Below are 18,798 nucleotides of genomic sequence, written 5' to 3'. Positions count from 1 at the left end.
AGCTCAAATCTATCGGTTTTGGTCTAATGATCATCTGCCGCCGGGAACGCGTAGTACATGCATTGGTATGAGTGACAGAGCTTCCCAAAAGCCCCTTCCATCCAGGACTCTGCCAAGCAGTGGCGTATCCCGAGGAAGGGCACGAACTCCCTCTTCATGCATCAACTCGACAACCCAGTCCTTCAGTTCCGCCTGCCTGGCCATTACGGTTTGTGACTTCTGATCTTCGATACTGTCATCCTCTGCTGCTTGGAGAGTGTCGACCGCCCAAGCCAAAACCAAGTCCCACCAATCGTATACATGCAAGTCAGACAGCAGCCACCTCTGACCCTTGACTTTTTCAAAATTCTCGTGAGCTGCAACAACAGCCCTGGCCACATCATCGCCGTGGATTAGGTGCAGCGCCCCTTTTGCCTTGAGCTCTGCCTTTGTTTTGGCCACCCTGTCGACCCAGTTCCGAGGCTGGCGTGTGCCGCCGTAGAGCCCGGCGAGATTGAGCACCACGGCATCCGAGACAGCAAGTAGCTCGTCCTCGGCAACGGCACGAGGGTTCGTCTCGTCGTAGGGAGAAGAAGAATCGTTCCAGGATGGCGTGTTCCAGATGCCGGTCGATCCGAACTGTATGAAGCGCGGGGTTGTCGCCGAGATGTCCCTGTGAGTCTCCGTGTAGAGCCTCGTCAAATGACTTGATGGCCCTTTCCCTCTGAGCGGGAAGGTGATGAGAACAGTGGTCGCCGAAGGAAGACGACGGAATGGCGACGGGTCGTCCGAGCTCGGGTCATATTTGAAAGGGATGGTTTCATCGCGTCCAGATGTTGTGGTGGCAGCATACACAAGACCCTTTCGCCGGAGCAGTGGGAAAAGGAACCCAGACGTCCAGCCGGCTCCGAGAATGAGCAGGTCCACTTGGAGTGGGTGCTCGATCTGCATATTGTTCAGGGGTGCGGCTCCTTCTCGATGGATACTTCTCCAACTCGGTGTTTTAATCCACAGTCGAGATTCTCGCTGCAAGCCCTCCTCCAGATTGGGGATATTGGGCGGTGAACGATTTGTCTTGGCGGCAAAATTTCAGCGTCGAGCTAGGCCAGAGCGCAGGCCTTGGCTCGTCCCGCGGATCGAACGAGATGAACCAAAAATCAAGCACACATAAGTGTTGATCTCCAGAAACTCGAAGTGCTAAACAAGATTAAGAGACTCAAGTGATGATCAGATTACTTGACGGACTGCTAACAGAAGTACTTGACTATCCAACCCAACAGCACCTGATACATGCATCAACCATCTTAAGGACAATTCCGCCTGCCAACACTCAACATGTCTAACTGTGCCTCCAGTTACCCAAAAGTATGTCTTGAAGTGTTGCTAGAAAAGCTGAGACCACGTGCTTGGATACGAGGCTGGCGTTAGCCTCAACTTCCAGGCGCAACATGCCGTCTGCTGTAGGCGTGGCGTAAACCTCTGGTCGGGAGCGGGCCGGCATATCTCGCTGGTACACAGACAGACGGCTTGGAACTCCGAGGAACCGAAAGCCTGAGCCGTCATCCTCGTCACTCTGCTGCTGGAACGAAGTTCTCCAGCCGAAGTCCACAGCACCAGCTTCCCACTCAGTGCAGCAAGTCGCGATCTCGACCATCCCGACCATCTCGTATTTCGAATCCTCCAAAAGCTGGTCCTGCAACTTGGCTGCCATGGTCGCCAGATTGTTTTGGCTCCCGTTGTCTTCATCCACAATGATTCTTATGGGAACCTCTGTCATAGTCGGCCCAACCACGGTTTGCAAAGATTCCGGCAGTGCGGTGCGGCCGGTGACCAGTCGCCCAAAGACTACTTCCCGCTGCTTGAACGTGCGGGACAGTGCCAACGCACAGGCAGCGTGAAACAACGTCGCCGTCGAGATGCGATCGTCATATGAGGCCATGTTTGGCATAGGCATGCACTGCTCTACTGTCAACCGATCCTCCGTAGAGTACACCTTATCCGTCGGGCCTGTGTTGCTCCAGTGCGGATAGGCGGACCCTTGCAGTCTGGAGGCCCAGTACCGCATACTTTCGTCTCTTCTAGAACTGATGAAAGCCATGTATTGGGCGAATGTGGGTGTCACAGCCTTTCCTTCCCCACTGCTGCTGCAGTAGATCTGAGAAAGCGTCTGAAGGACGGTCGGCCAGCTGAAGCCATCGAACTGGGCGTGCGAGATCCTGAAGACGAGCTTGTGCAAGCCCAAGCGACGGTCCCTGATTGCGATGAAGCGGACAAAAGACTGGCCGAGACGCCGGGGCTGGGTGAGCAAATCCTGCTCACAGACCGAGTCGGTGAACACTGCGACGTCAGCATCGCCCTGCTCTATTGCGGCATCGAACTGCGTGTAGGACGGATTGAAGTTGTTCAGGATGACCTGCCAAAGTCTGCCACTGGGTCCTTCGACAAAGACGGTACGTAAGATGTCGAAACGGCTGATTAGCTCGACGCAGGCATGCTCCAGACCTGCAAAGTCGGTGTCAGTTGGCAGGTCGAGAATCCAGTGAGGGTATCGGCTTGGCGGGTCCTGTAGGGCCTGTGTGACAGCGAGGCTCTGAAAGTCGGTGGCAGGGACTACATCGGCGACCGTGCCATTGTTGCAGTCGATCACGGGCGTCACAAACTGCTCCATGAATGCCTCAGGGCTGTGGCCAGACGACTTCAGCAGAGAAAATGGCGGCAGTGGTGGATATTGTGAGTCTGCAATGTCCGCTTCAGTGCTATTCTTCATCATCTCAGTGAGAAGCAGGGCCTGTTCAGACAACCGCGGCGTCTTGAAGATGTTCATCACAGTGAGGGGCAGCTTCTTCTCTCTAGCCTTTGCCACCAAGCGCATGGCAGCGATGGACTCGCCCCCGATGCGCAGGAAGCTGCTGTCAGCACTGATGCTATTGGGATCTATCTCCAAGGCAGCGGCCCACAACCCCTGCAGTTGCGTCTCCATGGCTGTCGACGGTGGGCGGTAGTGACTTTTACCTGCTGTTGACTGCTGAATACGTGCGAGCTCTTCCAATGTTAGTGAGCTCCCATAGCTGCGCAGTGCCCGGCGGTCCGTCTTGTTAGTTGATGTCATTGGAATGTTGGCCATGGGGATGTAGGCTCCTGGAATCATGCTGCAAATTTATAATGTCAGACGGGCATGTTCACCTTTAGGGCATCAGTATAGACTTACTACTGAGGTAAAACCTGCCACAGCTTGTCTTCTAAACCTTGTGCAGCCTGGGAAAGTCTAGTATCACTCTTCTCCAGCGATAAGTCATCCTCTCCCCGCCTCGCGAGGCCGAAGAAGACGACAAGAAGCGGGCTCGTGCTGTTGCACGGTGTGATAATCTCGGCCGCGATACCTCCCGCGCATAGGCTTGGGTCGAGCAGAGAGGTCCGGACGTGATGTTCAACCTCACCTAACTCAATTCGCTGGCCTCGGAGCTTGACAAGATCATCCTTGCGTCCCATAAAAGTCAAGGACCCGTCTGAATTGTACCGCAAGAGATCGCCCGACAGGAACAGGGTGCCTTTACGCCCTGTATGCCCCGCTGTCGATGCATCCGTGAGCCAGGCGGGATCTTGAATGTAGGCTGCTTCGGTTCTGGTCGGGTCTCCAAAATATCCGCTGCTCACAGTCGGGCCTTCTATCATGAGCTCACCAATAGTGCCAATGGCGGCAAGCCGGTCAGGGCGGCCGGGCTCAACGAGCCACGTCGTGGCCCCATACGAGTGTCCAACATGGTTGTGGGTAGTGGTGGCCTCCAGCGACATGAAAGAGACGGCTTGGGCACACTCTGCTGGACCATAGATGCCAACAATACCACCACTAGCCTTAGCCAGTTGAGGCCATCGCGCCACCTCGCGGCTCTGGAGGGGCTCGCCGCCCATCGCCAAGATGCGCAGGCCCGGAAACAATGACGGATCCAGAGACTGGACGACTGAAGGGGTGAAGTAGGCGTAATCGCATCCCATGCGATTGAAGGCGCTGGCAATATCATCTCGACGCTCCTGCTCCGAGGGCACACATAGACATCCGCCACAGATGAGCGTTTGCAGGTGGTTCGACCACGAGACGTCAAAGTTGTACGACACAAAGTCAAAGACACGGGTGCCTGGTCGTATGCGCAGCACCTCCTTCTGGTGCGTGGCTGCCGAGGAAAAGTTTTGATGCGTTGTTACGATACCTTTGGGCACCCCTGTTGATCCGCTCGTGAAGACGACTATTCAAAAATATCAGTTAACCTCTGCATGTTGTGTTGTTGTTGATATTGTAGGGATCAAAAATAAAAGGATCATGAAAGCAGGCAAAGTAGACCAGGTGACAAGGCGAGGGGAGACAGAGATGGACGAACCATATAACATATCGGAGGGAGAAGCGACGGGGAGGCTGCCAGTCGATGGCACTCCTTGATCATAATGGGCAATTGTGTCTTGGCAGACAATAACAACTATGGGATCGCAAGCGAGCCGCGGAGCCAGGTCCTGATTAGCAGCGGAAGCGAGGATGAACTTGGGATTAATCTGTTGGACGATAGACTGGAGCCTTGTTTCTGGCTGCGTTGAGTCCATGGCGACACATGCCGCGCCGGCCCGCATAACTCCCAGTGCTGCGACTGTGTGCCACATCGACTTCTCAAAGCAAAGAGGAACAATACTTCCCGGGCCCAGGCCAAGGGCCACTAGATGCTGCGCTAGACGAGCTGAGATCGCGTCCAATTCAGAGTAGGTCAGATTGCCGTCCCATGCACATATGGCTGGGGCTTGAGGCTGCTGCTTCATGGTGTCGCTGATGAGGTCGTGGACGCATCTCGCCGTCGCCTCAGGCAGTGGTGCATTCCATTCCCAGAGCTGCGCAATATCTTGCTTACTGACGGCACTGATATTTTCGACTGGCTGTTGCAGGGCAGTGGCATCGTTGAGTTGGCGCAGCACATGCTCAAACTGCGCAACCATCCGATCCATTTGTACCACCGGCACGATGTTGGAGTCGAAGCTAACGTCTAGCCTTAGACCAAGGTTGGCGTCACCTAGATGGCACATGATCATGATGGCATTCGGATTGAAGTCGTCCAGGTCCCCGTCGCGGTTGGACACATCACCCACCGGCTCGTGCTGGACGAACGGGCCTTGCTGCATTGCATTACCGTTGCGTTCTTGAGGTGGGTTGACCACGAGCAACGTGTTGAAGCGGGTGCCAGCATCTGCCTCTGGACTGACACGGCGGATGTCGAGAAGTTCCGTTTGTTCGTAAGTTGTCATTGCAATTGACTGCTCCTGGATAGTCTGAAGAAACTTGTCTACGTTCTCCTTGGGGTCCACCCTGATCCTCAGGGGTACAGCACTGATGAGAGGCGCAATCGTGCGGTCGATGCCGGCCAAGGGCACCTGTCGCCCCGACACCATGGCTCCCAATAACACATCGTTGCTTCGCGTGTAGTGCGCTATCAGAATGGCCCAGGCTGCCCTGATGACTGCGGATTTCGAACCGTGCCCATGCCACTCAAGGTCAGCCATATTGCGACGGATCGTACTGTCAGCTTTGGGTCGATAGTCTTGGTTTGGCAAAGCAGGAAATGATGCTGCCTCGCACCCTGCGAATTGTTGCTTCCAGTAGTCCAAAGCATCGTCGCGCTTCACGTTCAGACTGTGCTGAATGAAGGCTTGGAACGTAGCCACATGTGCCACATCATTTTGCATGACACCGGCATACGCCTTGGACACTTCTTCTAGGAGTAGACCAACCGAGTAGCCATCGTATATAGCGTGATGCTGGGTGATGTAGCACCGCCAGGATTTCTCTTTGTCTCCTTCACGAACGACTGCCAATCGCGTGAGAGGTGTGTCGAGAGCCATCGATCGTGTTTCCTCGGATGCAAGGTAAGTGTTAATATCGTCATATTCATCCCACTGAAGTGGCTCATTGATTTGCACTTGGACCAGACCTTCGCCAGGTATATCGACAATCCGGTAGCGGAGAATGGGTGCAGCTACCCGACTGACCTCTCCCCAGGCCTTCTTCAGGCGAGCGATTTCAATGTCTGAGCGTAATCGCAGCGAGTACCTGGCAACATAGGAGCCGGCGGACCTGGCGGTCATGGATAGTAGCGACTTCTGCACGCTTGTGCAAGGGAATATGTCCTCGACTTGGGAAACGTCGATGCCGCAATGCCTTGCCACCTGGTCAATCGCGGTAGCTGTCTTGGAAGGGTGTCTCAGGAGTGAAAAGGGCCTAACTGCCAACCTAGAGCTACCATTCGTACCTGGCGAAGGCAGCAAGGTCATGGATCTGGCCATTTCAGACAGCTGAGGATGTTGTAGGATATCTTGCACAGTCAGGGAGAGTCCCTTGCGGCGAGCGAGGGAAGTCAGACGCATAGCGTAGACAGAATCTCCACCGAGGCGGACGAAGCTGCTATCTTTCAGAATTCTATCAATCGGGATTTCCAGCAGCTTCGACCACAGTTGTTGAAGGCGGAGCTCGGAATCGGTTGTGGGCAGAGCACTGTCGTCCGCCTGGCGTTGCTGGCCGGCCGCCAGCTCATCTGCGGTCAGTTTGGCCCCCATCTCACGCAGACGTCGTCTGTCCGTCCTGCCGCTCACCAGCGAGGGGATGGACTGAACAACACAGTAACCAGCCGGAACCATGTGAGAAGGCATATGTCTCTGCAGCTTCGCTTGGATCTCGTACAATGATATTGGACATGGGCCTTTGGCTAGAGTGGGCGCTGCGATGAAGGCTACCAGCATAGGTTTGCCGATGGACTCCGGGACCACAATCTCGGCAGCCACTACAGAAGGAGGTGGTGATTTTGGTGAGCTGCCAGCGCTGATGCAGCACCGAATATGGTGCTCAACTTGGGCGAGATGCACCATCTGGCCCCGCAGCATGTGCTGTCCATCTGTCCTGCCAACGTAGAGAACTTGGCCGGTTGAAGGCTCATATCTTACCAAGTCTCCCGTCTTAAATAATCGAGCCCTTCGTCCAGGCACACTGCCATCTGGAGAGCCCTCGAGAAGCCATTGTGGGCTGTCGATGAAGCCAACTCCTGCATCGTGCTGCTCATCGTCGTTGTTATTGTGCAAATAGCCTGGGCCCACGAGGGGTCCTTCCAGATACAGCTCTCCGACAGTACCAATGGGAACCAAACGTTCGCTGTCCTGCATGTCGACTATCCAGGTGGAAACTCCAACACCTCTGCCAATAGTTGAGTGTAAAGGTGGCGCTTTTTCGTCCTGTGCCCTGAAGTACACGGCAGCCGGTGCGCACTCAGCAACTCCATAGACAACAAAAACATTCTCAATATGTGGAGACCAGCGCACGGTATCGTGCGCCGTTACCTGTTGGCCACCCAGATAGATGTTGCGCAAAGTCGCCGAGGAAGCGGTCTTTGCCGGGTCAAGCGTACGAGCGGCCACCGGCGTTATGAAGATGTCAGTGGCGCCGTACCTGCTGATGCTCTGTTCCAGGTCGGTATTGACTTCAACCTCGCTAGGGACACACAGGGAACCTCCTGCAGCGAGTACGTGAAGAGCACTCCAGTAGGCTCTAAGGCCACCATAAGCGTGTGATATCGCGGCATCATAGAGAATGTTGGTATTGTCTAGTCGTAGCAGGCTCTTTTGGTTGACAATGGCACTGCTCACATTGCGGTGATGCAGGGTCGCGTACTTCACGGAACCTGAACTTCCGCTTGTCAGGATGATAGAGAAGCAGGATGAAGGGTCCACCACTGGCAATTGCTCATTGATAGGAGAGGCGTTCTTGTCGTAAGCATCCGACGGCTGCATCAGGTCTGACCCGGGATACAAGACCACCACTTTCGTTCTGAGTTCAGATGCGAGTCCTTGTTTTGAAGTGGACAAGATGATCAAGTCTTGGGAGCCTGTCTCTTTGATAACTCGCCCAAGTTGCTCCTCTGACAGCGCGTTATCCAGCATCAACGCCGTACCACCTGCCTTGCTGACACCGAGAAGGGCAACCAGTGCATACACTGACCTTTCTGAACAAATCGGCACAACTTGGCCTTCCATTAGGCCCATCTCACGTAGTCGCAGAGCAGTCTTAGTGGAAGCACGATCCAGCTGACGATAAGTCAAGGTCGTATCCGGGCCACAGAGTGCGGTAGAATTCGGCTGAGCCTGAGCAGTCTCTGTGACTAGGTCGTGGACACACATATCGACGCTTGGGAACACCTCAGCGTTCCATTTCCAGATCTGCGTCAGGTCCTGCTCCCGCGTTGAGGTGATCTGACCCAAAGATGCGCCATAGAGGTCGGGAGAGCAAAGACGCCGCAAAAGCAGCTCCAAGTTCTGTGCTGTCCTCGCAACCTCCTCCTGTGCTATGACGGCTGAGTCGAAGCATATTCTTACGTGCAATTGATCCTTCCGGGTGTCGGGTGTGCAGATTAGCGAGAGCGGGTAGGTCTGGAATCCGTGGTAGCGCGCATCGTGCTCCGCACCTCGACGGCGTACCTCGCCTTTGAATAGGGAACCTTCTCGTACTTCTCCTTCTTCCTCGGGCATCTGCACAACTAGTAACGTCTGAAATTCGCATGCTTGCCTCGCCTTGTCGCTGATTTGGCGGATTCGGGACAGCCCCGTCTGTTCATAAGGAACTCTTTCAATGGCGTTGAGCTGGAGAGCCGAAAGAAACTCCGTGCTGTTGACCTGTCGATCAACTCGGACTCTGACGGGGACGGTGGCGATGGTTGGGCCAACTAGCCGCTCGATGCCGGGCATGGGCACCTGGCGCCCAGCGACGACTTCACCGAACAAAACGTCGCTGGCGGCTGCCGCAGACGTCGCAGACTGGCTGGTGAAAAGAAGTAGCGCCAGCGCCGCACGTACCACTGTAGATGGAGTGATATTGTCTTTGCGCCATCCGACATCTTCCACCATGTGCATTAGGGTTGAGTCGGTTCGTGGTTGATATGTGGAAGAGGGCAGGATGGGGAACTGGCCTGCTTGTAGATCTTGGAAATGGGCTCTCCAGAAGTCAACCTCGGCCGTCTTGTTGCGGCTGCTGATGTACTTGACAAATGCCTGGAAGGGACGGTGGCGCAGCGGTGTTGTGCCATTGTAGACAGCTTCCAGGCTTTCGAGGATCAGGGGCATCGTAAGCCCGTCATATATAGAGTGGTGCAGTGTTATTGCAAAATGCTGCAAAAACTTGCAGCTGATTCCGTGTTTCTCATCTTGGCTGCTGCTCCCTTCCGATGATGCTAGCATGAACTCCGACTTCGCCAAGGGTGACATGACTCCGACGGTGTTGTCGCTAAAAAGACCGTACCTCATGAGCGGCGAACCGAGGCCAATGGGAAGTGCTTTCTGCCTCTCCAGGTAATCTCTAATGCTTTCAGCTTTGATGTGACTCTCATCCACCAGTCCCCGTAGTAGCACCTGTACTAGACCATGCCCTGGTAGGTCAATGATACGAGTGCGTAAGATGCTAAAGGTGGAAACAACGGTGTTCCATGCTCGAGCGAACTTCGCCAGATCCACACCCGGGCTCAGCTGAAGAATCGTGTTGCCCACGTAATCCCCTTCCCTTCTCATAGTCAGGGCGAGTAGACCTTCCTGCAACGGCGTGCAGGGGAACACGTCGTGTATCTCGTCGATGCCAACACAACAAGCAGATGCTGCCTGCTCGCGCAAAACTTGGACTTCAGACTCCTGACCTCGTCCCACAACAAGCGCGAACGGGCTTCCGGTGTCGTCTTCTTCGTCCTTTCCTTCACTATCCAAGTTACTTAGGACCTTTGCCATATCCTCCAATGTCGGGTGGCGGAAAATGTCAGTCACTGTGAGAAGCAAGCCCTGTTGTCTGGCCAAGCCGGACAGTCTCATCGCTGAGATGGAGTCGCCGTATTGCAGAAAACTGTCATTGCCGAAGATGTCATCTGCGCTGATACCTAGGGCCTCACACCATAGTTGTCGTAGCGCTCTCTGGGCTGTGGTTGTCAGTCCATTGGGGCCAATCGATCCAGTATTGTTCGATGGCGACTGCCTCGACCACGGTTCATAGGCAGCGCCAATTTCGCGGAGCCGGCGTCGATCGATCTTGGCAGAGGCGTTGGTAGGGAATTCCTTGACGGGGATGTAATAGGCGGGAATGGCATAAGGCGGCAGCACTCTCTTGAGTTTCTCATTCAGTCCTGTCGTCACCAGCTGCACCTCATCTTCGGTGGCCACGTTCAAAAACCCCACGAGTGTCTGGCTGGAGTTGTGCTTGTTGGGCTGTATGGCATCGACTACGACCGAGATGTCTTCTCCCTCCCCCCGCTCTTTGCTCTTCTGCATCATGTGGGAGCGTATCTGGTGCTGTACTTCCTCAGGCGCAACAAGCTGACCGCGGATCTTGACCTGGGCGTCTTTGCGGCCCATGTATACTAGCTGGCCCTTGCTGTCGTAACGGCCCAGGTCGCCGGAGCAAAAGATTACGCCTCGCCTACCGTTCTCTCCTGGGCCAGCACTACCACGGCCAAAGATAAGGAATGATGGATCGGAGCGGAACCGTCGGACCTGCAACGTAGGGTTGGCGACGTAACCATCCGAACTCAGAGGACCCTCAGAGGCAATCTCGCCGACGGCCCCCAGCGGTACGAGTCTGTTGGGGTTCTCGAGGTCTACCAGCCAGGTCAGCGTCGGCTGCCTAGAGTCAAGCGAGCCTATGACGCCGCTGTACCACGAATCGGTATCGGCTCGACAAACGGTGGATGGGTGCTCGGCCGCTCCATACCAGTTGAGAACCGTCAGATCTCTTTCCTTCCAACGGTCGACGTCGCGCTGCAGCAGGTTCTCACCGGACAGCACGAGGGTCTCGATGGTTGGTACATCGTCAGGATCAACCGCCCGAGCCGTCGACGGCGTGATGTTGATGAAGCTTATGGCGAAGCGATTTATGGCGGCGACGGTGCCGTTGAGGCGCTCTGTCTCAGACGGAATACAGAGCGTAGCACCGTGCACCAGAGCCGACATCGACTCGATAGTGGCCACGTCGAAATCATACGACGCAAACTGAAAGATGCGCGACGATTTACTTACGCCTAGGTACTCGCCATGCGCCTGCACGTTCGCCGTTATGCCTCTATGGCTCCAGAGTACCTGCTTCGGCTCCCCTGTGCTGCCTGACGAGACGAGGATGGCAGCGGCGTCACCCATGTCAAGAGTTGGCAAAGCTGGAAGGTCCACAACAGTCTGCGTCTCTTGCAAAAGATCGCCCACGGTGAATCCTAGGGCGTACTGGCCAACCACCGCCACTCGTGAGTCTGTGGCAACGGCAAACTTGACGCCGAGGTTCGCAAAGACTCTGGCAACGCGCAGGTCTGGTACTGAGATCGACAGCATCACGTCCGCGGCGCCAGCTTTGAATATGGCGAGCTGCACAACGGGTACCCATCTTGACTTCTCAAAGTGCAGACACACAACTGAGCCCTTGGGTACCCCTTTCCTGACCAGACTATGGGCCATGACTGTGGAGAGTTGGTTGACCTGCTGGTAGGTAAACTGGCCGTCCCAGGCATCGATAGCTATTTTGGTTGGTTCCTCGCGCACCACTTGTCTGAAGATGTCAACAACTGTCCGATCTGGATCCGGCGGTAGGTTTGCGTTCTGAGACCAGACGGCGGCCAGATCTTGGTCACTAGTGGTCCGGATGGTTCCGACCTTCATCGTGCTGCAGGCCTCAGAGCAGAGCTGGTGGACAATGGTCTCGAACTGACGGGTTATGCGGCGGACCTGCTCCGCTTCGAGGATGTTATTGTCAAAGCTCAGGCGCAGACGAAAGCCGGACGTTGCGAGCTCGCATACCACCATCAGGGCGTAGGTGTTGAAAGGGTCAACGCCTAGGGTGTCTCTGTTGGACGCAAAGGTACGCGCCTTGAACAAGTAGCCGTCTTTGTCGAGGCTGTGTTTACCCTCGGACACTGGCTGTACCACAAACAATGTTTGCAACAGTCGAGGATCCAAGGTGCCACGTGGCGGCCGCAGGTTCTGCAGACCGTACTGCTCGTAGCGAGTTCTCTGCACCATCTCGCGCTGCAGTCGGGCCATGTACTCTGCCGTCGTTTCGTCCCGGTCGACTGAGACGACCACGGGCATCGTCGATATAGTTGGCCCAGTACAGTTCTCAATACCTGGCATGTCGACCTGTCTTCCGTCGACTGTGATTGCAAACATGACCTGGTCGGTTGATGTATATTGCGTAGCCAGCAGAGCCCAAGCCGAACGCAAGATAGAGGAAGGAGTTACTCCAAGGCGTGGCCAGTCTACGGAGATGCTGCACGCCACATCTTCATTGGCCTGCGGCTCGTAAAATCCCGAAGGGAGTACAGGAAATTGTCTCGGCTCTGCGCTCGCAAGGTATCGTCTCCAGAAGTCGGAAGCCTCTTGTGGATCCACGGTTGCAACGTGCTTGATGAAGTTCTTGAATGGGGTAACTGGCCTTCCAGACTGGCTACAATATTGAGACTCTAGCTCTCCGAGCATCATTCGTAGAGTGTTGCCGTCATAAGTACAGTGATGAATTGTGAGGACGAAGTTCCTCCCAATGATGGCGACGCGGCACAAGTCTGTTCCGGGGCCCATGGGTTCCTGCTCATCCTGGCGGACGTAGTCTTTCAATTTCAGATCTGTATCCAAGAAGGCCTGGAGTGGGAGGGCATCGAGGACGACCTGGACAAATCCCTGCCGGGGGATGTCGACTATGCGGGTTCTTAATAGTGCTATCTTCTTGACTGTGGCCAACCAGGCGCTTTTCAGCTGCTCCACTTCGATTCCAGCCTGAAGAGTCAGGACACTGCGCGAGATGTACTGACCGGGCCTCTTGACACCCAGGGCCAGCAGGCCCTCTTGAAGAGCTGTACATGGATACATATCCTCAATGCGGGCCTCTGGAACCTTGCACAGCTGCGCCGCGATAGATCGTACATCGGCCTCATCGCGACTACCGTTTAAAAGTGAGAACGGAGAGACTTCCCGTATGGAACTACGGTCAGTATTGCTGTTGCTCTCTTGTGTGACTCTTTTGGCCATTTCCTCCAACTGAGGCGCATCAAATATCGTCTTGACAGTCAGTAGTAATCCCTGCTGACGTGTCAATGCTACCAGTCGCATGGCAGTCACCGAGTCTCCTCCCAACCGGAAGAAGTTGTGGTTGGCACATATGGCGTTCTGTTCCATCCCTATTGTCTCGGCCCAGAGCTGCTGCAGGAGCTTTTCCATGGCCGTCGTGGGCTTTCTGCCTTCCTGGCGTAAAGGCTGTATCGCGGCCAACTGTTCATACGTGAACAAACGTCCTATACGGCGCAATTGCCGCCGATCCGTCTTGCCCGTTGGGGTAATTGGGATCTTGTCGATTGGGATATAGACCTTTGGGACCATGTATGACGGCAGGCGTTCGAAGAGATACTCCTCAAGTGCTTCGGCGGGAAACGAGAGTCTGACAAACTCAGTAACATTCTCGAGTCCTCCTGTCGTGGAAGCATCGACCAGCATATCTGGGAGACTGACAAATAGCACTAGTGTCTCCACGCTGCCGTTGCCTGGAGTGCATATTTCGACTACTACATTCAGCTGTAGCTTGTCCTCCAAGAATGCCTGGACAGAAGCCTCCACGTCTTCGAGGTTGATTCGCTGCCCTCGCAGCTTTCTCTGAGAGTCTTGCTTTCGGCCAAGCAAGATCAGATTGCCGTCAGAATCGTACTTGACAAGATCGCCAGTTCGGTAAACTCGACGATTGCGTCCCGGTACATCCCCATGTCCTTTTGATATCCACGAAGGAGTATAGAAGGCTCGCTCGTTTCGGAACAAGACGTCTTCGGTACAACCTGTGTAGCTGGCGGTGACTGGCCCTTCCAAGCAAAGCTCTGCTATTGCTCCGATTGGGGCTAGCTGGTCGGGATTCGCGGGCCTGGCCAGCCAGGTGACTGTCATGCCACCGCTCCTCCCGATCATCCCAGGTTTCCATGTGTGTTTTCTCACCAAACACGTAGTCGCCACCGAAGCTTCCGCTGGCCCGTACCAGTTGAACACATTCTCTACATGCTCGGCCCACTTTGACGCCGTCCTTAGCGGTAGCTTCTCTCCCGTCAGCACAAGCGTGGTGATGGCAGGAATCTGGCGTGGATCTTTGATGGTCTCAGCCACTGATGGTGTCAGACACAACCAGTTAGCATTGGAGTCGCGGATGGCGTCAGTGAGGCGGTTGATACGATCTGATTCTGATGGTATACACAGGCATCCTCCTGCGCATAGTGTTGATAGGGCCTCCACGATGCTCACATCGAAGTCATAGCCTGCGAATTGAAACACCCTAGATGCAGAGTCAATGTCCAGTGAGGCGGCATGTGCGTGGACATTGCTCGACAGGTTACTGTGACTCCAGAGAATTGACTTCGGAACTCCCGTGGAACCAGAAGTAGATAGTATTAAGGCAGCATCTGACGGGTGATTGGCATGAAATGGGGTGTCGGAGACATAATTCTGATATGGATCTCGTATCATCTCCGATATGGAGAATGTAGATACCAAGGGCCTGAAAGAAGAGTTGCTAGGCTGGTCCGATGTGACCACCAAGAAAGGCCGCAAGGCCCCGACAATGTCCTTGGCGCGTTGGTTCGAGGTTGGTGCTGAAAGTGGAACAACAATGGCTCCAATCTTGAAAGCAGACAGCAAACCAACCACCATCCATGAGGAGTTTTCGAGGCTCAAAACAACAACAGAACCTGCACGAGCCCCTTTACTGTACAGGCTGCCCGCCAAGGTCATGGTTAGTTCGTTGAGCTTTTGGTATGTCAACTCAGCATCCCATGCCGAGATGGCGAGCGCCTGCGGATTAGCGGCAATCTTGCTGTTCACCATACTAGCCACGGAGTCTACGAGAGGATCAGGCAGCACCTTGTTCCATTGCCAGATCTGCGCCAGATCAGTGTCGTCGACGAAAGACATGTCGCCGAGCTTGGCAATACCGGCTGGAGTTGCAGCGCACAGCTTTCGCAGTAAGTGTTCGAATTGCGCGGCAAATCGTTGAACCGACTTCTGGTCAATGGCGCCAGAATCAAAATTGACGTTGAGGGTGAGTCCATCCGTTTCCAGCTGGCAAATTATCATCATGGCATACGAGTTGTGCATTCCCACGCTGTCGGTCTGCCCATCCTTCGCCACTAAGGTAACCGCTGTACGCTGACCGTTGGCCAGCTCCCCTTCCACATGTGAAGTTTCACCGTCCGCTGCGTACAAAATAGCCCTTGACTGCCCAAAGAGACTACATGTCTCTGAGTTTGGGTTTGGGTTTGAGTTCCGCTGAGGTGGCTGAACGACTAACAGTAACTGAAACTGGCTGGCTTCTTTGACGTCTTCATTGATACGCTGGATGTTCTGAAGACCAAATTGTTCGTGCTCGGTAATGTCCACCATCCTCTGCTGCAATTCCTTCTGGAAGGCCTGCAGAGTCTGGTTCCAGTCGAGTTTGACTCGTATAGGAATAGTAGCAATAGTGGGTGCTGCGATGTTCTCTATTCCGGGCACAGCCGCGCCCCGGCCGCTCACAGTCGCACCATATTTGATGTCGGAAGAGTTGGTGTAAACCGCAAGAAGTAGAGACAGAGCCACATGCACAGTGGTAGACGCTGTCGTTTCTGCCTGAGGCCACTGAAGATTGCGGATCGAACGAGTGACGTCCAGGCTTTTGCCAGGACGATAATTAGGAGACGGAAAGGTAGGTGCTTCAGAGCCTTGGAGCTGACGTAGCCAGAAGCCCTCTGTTTTCGAGTTCTTGGTAGCTAAGACGTGCTTGATGAACGATTGAAACGGGCTGAAATGTCGAATCATTCCCTGCTCGCCATTGTAGAAACCCTCCAAAGTCTCAAGAATGAGACATGTAGACCAGCCATCAAAAATTGCATGATGCATTTCCAGGACGAAATATCCTGGACGAGAGGTGACGAGACCTGCTCGGCATAGCGGCGTACCAAGCCCCATGGGTTTCGCCTCGTTCGCGAAGTCATCGATGGTTTCATGGCTACGTAAAGTTGGCTGACGGGCCAAGACAACTTGGACAAGTCCGTGCCCGGGGAGATTGATTATTTGCGTGCGAAGAATCGCCGCGCCTTCTAGAGTTCTTGACCAGGCGTTTTCGAGTCGTGCCACATCAATATGTCCGGGCAGTTGAAAGGCCGTGCTCGACACGTACATCTCAGAGCGCGATGAGCCTGTACCACCATGGAATCGAGATGGCGATTGTGCCGCTGTCGTGGCGAGCATGCCCTCCTGTAAGGGTGTGCAGGGGTAGATGTCTTGAACCTCGCCCGGTTCCGCACCGCACAAGCTCGCCGCAAACTCACGGAGAGTAGAATGCTCGCTTACCCCCGTGAGCAAAGCAAAAGGTTCGACCATTGGGTACTCAGGAGGCACCGTATTCAAATCTGCAGCCCGAGCCAAATCCCTGAGCACTGGGGTCCTGAAGAGATCCGCAACAGTCAAAGAAAGGCCTCTGGTGCGGGCCTCAGCGACTACTCGCATCGCTGCTATTGAATCACCTCCGAGCCTCAGAAAACTGTCGAAAGTACTGATGGCCGCCACATTGAGATCCAATACTTCCCCCCACACTTGGCTCAGCGCTACTTCGTTCTTGTTGGAGGGCGCGTCGAATTCGGTGTTGGATAGGATGGTGGATTGTAAATCTATCAACTCATTCCATGTCAAGGTAGCCGCTATCTCGCGAAGACGGTGACGATCTACCTTTCCCGTAGGACCGACTGGGACATCGTGAATGGGGAGATAGACAGTAGGAATCATGAACGCCGGTAAGACTTGTCGCATCTTCGCCGCAAGGCCGTCCATAACATCCTTGACCCGCGTGATATCTTCGTTTTCAACCACGACAAACAGAGCCAGAGAATTGCTGTCGCTGTTTTTCGGACATACCACGTCCGCAATGACTGAGATGGCTGGTGGCGTCTCCTCCAAGCAGGCCCGTGCGTGATGTTCGACGTCTCCAAGCTCAAGTCTTTGTCCCCTGATCTTGTGTTGGTCGGCATCCTTGCGACTGACGAAGAGGAGAGAACCATCGGGTTTATACTTGACGAGATCCCCCGTCTTGTAGAGCCTGCCATGCCTGCCGGGAATCTTTGAACTGCCCTCCAAGAGCCAGGGTGGGTCTTCGATAAATACCGACGCCGTCTTCGCAGGGTCTGATAGATATCCGTGCCCGACCAATGGTCCCTCCAGGTACAGTTCGCCCACTGAACCGATAGACACTAGATTCTGATCGTTGCTGGGATCAACGACCCATGTAGCAAAGCCAACACCCTTGCCGATATCTGGGCGACCCTCCTGTGTCGGGTCGAGCTTCGAGAACGCACTCTTGAAAGTACATTCAGTCGGTCCATATGTATTGAGAAGTCTTACATGCCCAGCCCATTGTGTAATGTTATCCAGATAGGGCATCTCACCACTCAAGAGGACCGTTTCTAAACTAGGAGGGATCTTGGCCAAGGTACGCAGGACGGTCGGCGTAACATTGACCAATGTTGCCTTGAAATGGGCAATAGACGAATAGAGATCCACTAGCATATCGTCCTCGGACGCAATGCATAGGCAGCCACCAGCGCACAGCGTATGGAGGAAGTTGCTCCAGGCGACGTCAAAGGAGTAAGGCGCAAAGTCGAAAACGCGGCAGCCAGGATGGAACCCGAGCTTCCGACCTTGATAGTGAACAGCGCTGCTAACATTAGAGTGACTGATACAGGCACCTTTCGGTTGCCCTGTCGTACCACTATATTCAAGTAAGGCAATAGCAGTCAGCGATTGATCACTGGAGGGATCTCTTTGCGTGATGTAGTTGATGAGCTGCGAAAGTTGTGGTCTTCAGAAGAGATATCTACATAACAAGACAATGTGACACACATTACATTCAGGTAACGAGTTGAAAGAGGCTCGGAGAAATGAGGGACTGCAAGGTGCACCTACGACGTAAACGAAATGTAGACAAGATCGTCAGGCTGAACGATGGGCAGTGGAGGTCTGGCTTCGGCGGCTTGGCGTAAGGCATCCCATAGCAAGTCGTCCAGCTGCAGTATCGCAACATTGGCCAGCTGGGAAGCTCGATAGCGATGGTTTGCCGAAGAGAGAATCGCTGTAGGATTGGCCTGCTGTACGATTGAGTGTAGCCTAATGTCCGGCTGTGTTGCATCTAGAGCGATTGCGCGGCAGCCTGCCTTGATTACTCCTAGCATGGCGACGCAGGTCCATTTTGACTTAGAGAAGAGAATGGGTACGTTGGATCTCTGGATGCAACCCAAACCGACCAGTCTATGAGCAATCTCATGAGCTAAAGCGTCAAGCTGAGAGTATGTCAGTTTTCCATCCCACGCGCAGACGGCCGTGGCTTCAGGCTGGGTTCTAGCTATGTCATGTATGATGTCATGAACACAGCCTTGGATTGGCGCCGGGACTGAGCCGTTCCATTGCCATATCCTTTCGAGATCTGCCAAGACCTCAGCGTTGTGCGTAGTTTTGACCTGTGGTGTCGTGGTGCCATTCGTCCTTCCAGTAGGAGCAGCAGACAAGCTGCTCAGGTCGTTAGTGAGAGGCATGGTCTGCTCCATGCCTGCCAGTCTTTACACGCGTCTCAACTCAGGCGAATATGGATTCGGTTCTATTGTGCATGCAAAATGAACTCTGCAACTCGGCACGTACATAGGCTGTCGTTAGAACAAGGACTGTGGTGGCTTGAACCTCGAGCTACCTGAACCCCAACTAAGGTCACCCCAAGGGTTGGATTATCTGATTAGATTGGAT

The 18,798-nt window shown here is 54.4% G+C and overlaps 2 protein-coding genes across 2 annotated transcripts; both read right to left on the bottom strand.

Moving 5' to 3' along the window:
* Positions 1–30: 30 nt before the first annotated feature.
* Positions 31–930, bottom strand: E0L32_006614 (uncharacterized protein; the record flags this gene model as incomplete). The annotated part of the gene is made up of 1 exon (XM_031141266.1): positions 31–930. One exon carries the CDS (start codon positions 928–930, stop codon positions 31–33), a length of 900 nt encoding a protein of 299 aa, XP_030994680.1.
* Positions 931–1,318: 388 nt separating this feature from the next.
* On the bottom strand, positions 1,319–18,605 carry E0L32_006613 (uncharacterized protein; the record flags this gene model as incomplete). The annotated part of the gene is made up of 4 exons (XM_031141265.1): positions 1,319–3,128; positions 3,188–4,220; positions 4,353–17,773; positions 17,968–18,605. 4 exons carry the CDS (start codon positions 18,603–18,605, stop codon positions 1,319–1,321), a joined length of 16,902 nt encoding a protein of 5,633 aa, XP_030994679.1.
* Between the last annotated feature and the right edge of the window lie 193 nt (positions 18,606–18,798).

The sequence above is a fragment of the Thyridium curvatum genome (assembly GCF_004353045.1).
Source record: "Thyridium curvatum strain D216 chromosome Unknown NODE_38_length_371496_cov_78.080427, whole genome shotgun sequence".
Taxonomy (NCBI): Eukaryota; Fungi; Ascomycota; class Sordariomycetes; order Thyridiales; family Thyridiaceae; genus Thyridium; species Thyridium curvatum.
This window is presented reverse-complemented; position numbering and strand designations above follow the sequence as displayed.